Source organism: Nicotiana attenuata, chromosome 1, assembly GCF_001879085.1.
Source record: "Nicotiana attenuata strain UT chromosome 1, NIATTr2, whole genome shotgun sequence".
NCBI classification, from domain to species: domain Eukaryota; kingdom Viridiplantae; phylum Streptophyta; class Magnoliopsida; order Solanales; family Solanaceae; genus Nicotiana; species Nicotiana attenuata.
Window position 1 is genome coordinate 11,308,720 of NC_031989.1, and position 5,489 is coordinate 11,314,208.

General features: G+C 34.2%; 1 protein-coding gene across 1 annotated transcript; it reads right to left on the reverse strand.

The window, feature by feature from the left end:
* LOC109233029 lies at nucleotides 3,949-4,650 on the reverse strand. Its single transcript, XM_019398767.1, has one exon. The coding sequence runs from the start codon at nucleotides 4,648-4,650 to the stop codon at nucleotides 3,949-3,951; it is 702 nt and encodes a 233-aa protein (XP_019254312.1).

Here is a 5,489-nt window from a genome sequence, read left to right on the forward strand (position 1 = left end):
TCACATTCTAGTTTTTTTTTTTTTTTTTTTTTTTTGGTAAACTAGCAGCTATAAACAGTTATTATAAAATTGGTTAATGCATAAAATATTACTAATATTGGTCAAATATTATTAATATTAGCTAATTAGTTATTTGTAACCAAAAAAAAAGGTCAAATTTGTGTTTTCTTTTGAGTTGTGTTATTAGAATAGATTGGTTACATCTTAAGGAACTTGAATCTCAGTTTTGGGATGATTTGGTGAAATTTTGAGATAGTAAAACGACTAAGCCTACATTACATGCAATAGTACCTAGAATTACTACCGGAAAAATATATAAAAGATCATTGGGCCATGCGGGCTCTCCATAATAATTATGACCCATACCTTTAGCCAATTTAGCTCTTAATACAGGATCATTCAAGTCAGGTTTTTTTGTTATTGGGATAGGTTTAAAATTCTAAGTAAAAACTGAACATGAAAAAAAATGATATTGTAGCACACTGTGTATCATTTCTGTATCACATATGTATCAATTGTGTATCACATGTATATCCATGTATACCTATGTGTGAGATATATGCGTTATACATGTTTGATACATATGTCGCAGATGAATTTTTGAACTCGATTTAATTACGAATTTTAATACAAAACCAGTCCAAATCACTTCCAATCTTCCTCAAATTTTGTATATTGACTTATCTATATGTTTTCAATGAATTTCAACTATACCCATTGAAAAAGTTCCTTTTTTGCTTAGATTTTTGAAATATTGTATTTTTTATTTTTATTTTTTGTATTTCATCACCTTATTTGTTAGTTCATTCATGAAATTTTCTTTCCGTCTTGCATCTAATGTTGCTAATCACGCTTAAAATATGGAGGGAGATTTTTGCATGTGATTCTTTGAGAGAAAGTATCTTATTTATTTGATTTTTTAACTTTTGAATGTGGTTGGCTAGTTTTTGGTAAATAATGGCTAGAGATTGGTAAGTTGAGACGTTGAGACATTTGTGTAAGTTTCCTTTTTTTTTTTTCTTGGAGAATTTCGGACATCTGCTTTTGGTCTTTAATTATTACTTTCACCGGTCCATTTTAATTATTGTGATTAATAAAATAATTGGCCTAACATATTTATTACTTTAGACAATTAATATATAATTAACTTTTTTATTTTGTCTTTAGTATTAATTATTTTTGAACGTAAAAAATATTAAATAACATACAAAATCTAAATGTGACAAGTAAATAAAGGTATAATAGTAAAAAATTCATTCTCATTAACAGTTTTTTAAGATACGTATAAAAGAGAAACATAAAAAAAAAAAAAAAAAATGGACAGATTTGGAATAGGAAATACAACAAATTTGGTCTTTGTGCTATCTGACAACATATTTAACTTTCAATAATTGTTGCACCTTTCATTTACAAACTTTTAAAAGTTGTAAAACTCGTTTGAATATAAAATCACGTGGTTACTTATTTTTTATGTTTTAAATAAGTATTGCTGATACTTTCATTCTTATTTTACAAGAAAACTTATTAAATTTGTGAAAATTATGCTTACGAGGTTGAAATGTCTGGGGCGGCTTAGATCTCATTTGTTTGCACTTAATGGAGGTCTGAATCTTAATCATTCAGATCTCACATATTAAGTGCGTTTGTTTTTAAAGTCTGAATCTTAGTTATTCAGATCTTAATCATTAAGTGTGTTTTTTTTTTTTTTACTTCACAACCACTTAATGGATCTGAATAGGTCTGTATGATTAAGATCTATAACAGAGACTTAATTTCATTAAGAAGCTTTCACATATTCATTATTAACTGCCGCCACCATCTACCATTATCAACTACCACCATGCCACCACCGCCATCATACTCAACCACCACCACCACCACCACCATAGTCAACCACCACCATCATCCTCAATCATAGCCGCCACCATTATCGACCATCACCATCCACCATCCCCACCACTCCGACCACCATCATTCTCACCCACAGTCAATACTTATCCATCTCAACTACCATAACCAACCATCACATCACCAATAACAACCACACCCGGCACCACCCATCATTATAACCTACCACCACCTTCCTCAATCACAAACCACCACCCGCCATTATTAATTATCACCACCCACCACACACGACCATCATCCTCAATCATAATCGCCACCATTACCAGTCACTACTAGCTACTAGCATGAACCACCATCATCAACCAAAACTACCACCAACCACCGCCTCTAGTCGGTATTCACTCGTTAGCCATCACCACCAACAACTAACATATTTTAAAAAACTATATATTTTATTGATAGAATATTAGATTAGTTAGTATTTCATTTGAATTTTATGTTTATTATTTTTCAAATAAAGATAAATTTTCTGCATTCAGATGTTAAAAATCAAATAGTCTTAATTTTTAGTATTCAGATCTTAATACACATCTTAGTATATTCAAATATGTATTCAGATTCAGATGTCTTAATCTTAATACACATCTTGATATTAAGATGTTTATTCAGATTCAGACGTCTTAATCTTTAAAAAAAAAACAAATGAGGCCTTAGTTTGGCACTTATATTTTAGCTTGGAACTCGCATTTTAGATTGATTCAATTAACGTCACAACTTGTCTAGTTTGCGGCTCGATTTTGGACAAAGTTTGGTTTGGTCAATGATCAACTAAAGCTCGATCTCAATCTTCAGGATTGGTTGGCTCGACTATAGGTGAAAATAGAAGGGAGAAGTTACTCTCTAACGTAGCTATTACTGTATTGTTCTAAATTTGGACGGCTTGATAACTGCAGAAAAACATGATCGAGGACGGGGTCGACTACGGAATAATAGCGAGGAGTCATCTTCAGAAGGATTATCGCTAAGGACGAGCAAATGGAGTAAAGAAGTAACGGTAGGACAAATTTAGAAATAGACATAATGAATATCCTTCCTTATGTTGTACTTTTTAGGGTTTCTCGGGGATACCCCTTATAAATAGGAAGAGATAGAGAACAAATGGTGGGATCTTGACCTTTTGATAAGAGCACTTTGTAAAGAGTTGACCAGAAAATATATACAAATATTGTCTTGTTCACTGACTAATTTGTTCAACATATATTATTCATTATTTGTTCACAAGATCCAAAGATTCCTTATAATCACCCAAACCGTCTAACATTTGGGTGATAAATTCCTCTTTAGTACACTTACTCACATTATCTACATTTATTGCACATGTTCTTGTCACAATATTCATTGATAATCATTGAACACATGCCTGATCTTTATTACTCTCAAACGTGGTTCTACTCCACGGATCTGTTCAAGTTTTTTGTCTAGTTCGTATTATATTTAACTAGGATTTACCCTAATTAGTTTAACAAAGAGTTTAACACTTTTTGATCAAACAATTACAATGGTTACATTCAATCCATGCATGCAGATCCAACATAGGTGTGTACCCAATATTGGATGTTTGTGATCAATCAATTTAATCTTAAAAGTTAGAAAATAACCACAACAACAACAACAAAAAATCCAGTATATTTTTACAAGTGGGGTCTGAGGAAGATAGTGTGTACGCAAACCTTACGTCTACCTAATAAAGATAGATAGGTTGTTTCCAATAGATCCTTGGCTCATAGAAAGTGAAAGAAAGAAGAAGAAGAAGAAGAAGAAGAAGAAGAAGAAGAAGAAGAAGAAGAAGAAGAAGAAGAAAAAGAAGAAGAAGAAGAAGAAGAAGGGAGAAGTAGGAAAATGAAGAGAGAAGAAAAAGAAGGAGAAAAGAATAAGTAGTACCAAATAGTAACAATAGAGAAATACGATAATGAAACGAACTAAACAACATGACGCAATATAAATCTAAAAATATGAAGAGGCATGAGTGTTACTAATACTATAGGTAAGAAAGGAGAAACTATCAACTACTAACTACCTTTCTACCATAATCATCGACCTTCACACCTTCCTATCAAAGGTCATGTCCTCACTAAGGTGGAGCAGCGCCATGTCCTGCCTAATCACCTCTCCCCAGCACTTCTTTAGCTTACCTTGACCTCTTTTCAAACCCGTCATGGTCAGCCTCTCACACTTTCTAACAGGAGCATTAATGCTTCTCCTGTTAACATGCCCCCATCTCAGCCTTGACTCCCACATCTTGTCCTTCACGGAGGCCACTCCCACTTTATCCTGAATAACTTTATTCCTAATCTTATCTTTCTTGGTACAGGCAATCATCCATCTCAACATCTTCATCTCAGCTGCTCTCATCTTTTGCACATGGGAGTTCTTGACTAACCAACACTCAGCCCCATACAACATAACTGATCGGACCACTACTCTGTAAAATATACCCTTAAGTTTTGGTGGCACATTCTTATCACATAGAACATCGGATGCGAGCCTCAATTTCATCCATCCCGCTCCAATACGATGCGTGACATCCTTGTCGATGTCCCAATTACCTTGGACAATAGACCCGAGATACTTGAAACTACCTCTATTGGGGATAACTTGAGTATCAAGCTTCACATCTATGTTTATTTCATGAATCTCGTCACTAAATTTGCAATCCAAGTATTCTGTTTTGGTCTTGCTCAACTTGAAATCTTTAGACTCCAAGGTTTGTCCCCAAACCTCCAACAGCGCGTTAACCCGCATCGTATCTCGTCGATTAATACTATATCATCGGCAAATAATATACACCATGGCATCTCCCCTTAAATGTGTCGCGTCAGTATGTCCATCGCCAAGGTAGATAAAGATGGGCTAAGGGTCGATCCCTGGTGTAGCCCCATCACAACTGAAAAATGTTCCAAGTAGGGGTGTTCATAAAAATCCGAAAGACCGAACCAAACCGAAAACCAAACCAAACCGACCAAAAAAACTAATACTTTTTGGTTTGGTTTGGATTTGGTTTTGAATTTTAAAAATTGATTAAATTTGGTTTGGTTTTGGTTTTAATCAGAAAAAACCGAACCAAACCGACTATAGGAGTAGCTATTTCAAATTTATTATTACACACACACATATATATATATATATGTTTATGTAAAGTTTCAAAAATTTAATGGTAAATGTTAATAGTTTGCACTTTTAGAATAGTTCTTTACTTTATATATATATATATATGTATATTGTTATACATATATAACAATATAGGGGCTAGTGCTAGGGGTTATGATGATGTGCATGGCGGGTTCGATTTTGGGGATAGAAATAAGGGAGGTAATTCTCTGTTGGATTTTGCTAGAGCTTTTGATTTAGTTATAGCTAACTCGAGTTTTCCGAAGAGGGAAGAGCACCTGGTCACTTTTCGGAATTCAATGGGCAAGACCCAGATTGATTATCTTCTCTGCAGGAGATGCGATAAAGGTCTGTGCACTGACTGCAAGGTCATCCCAAGTGAGCACCTCACGACTCCTCATAGGCTCCTAGTTATGGACTTGGAGATCAAAAGGAGTAGGAGGAAGAGGGCGGGGTGCAAGCAACCTAAGATC

Excerpts from the sequence above, each read along its gene's own strand:
- LOC109233029 (XM_019398767.1), bottom strand. The coding sequence starts at position 4,650 with ATGCGGGTTAACGCGCTGTTGGAGGTTTGGGGACAAACCTTGGAGTCT.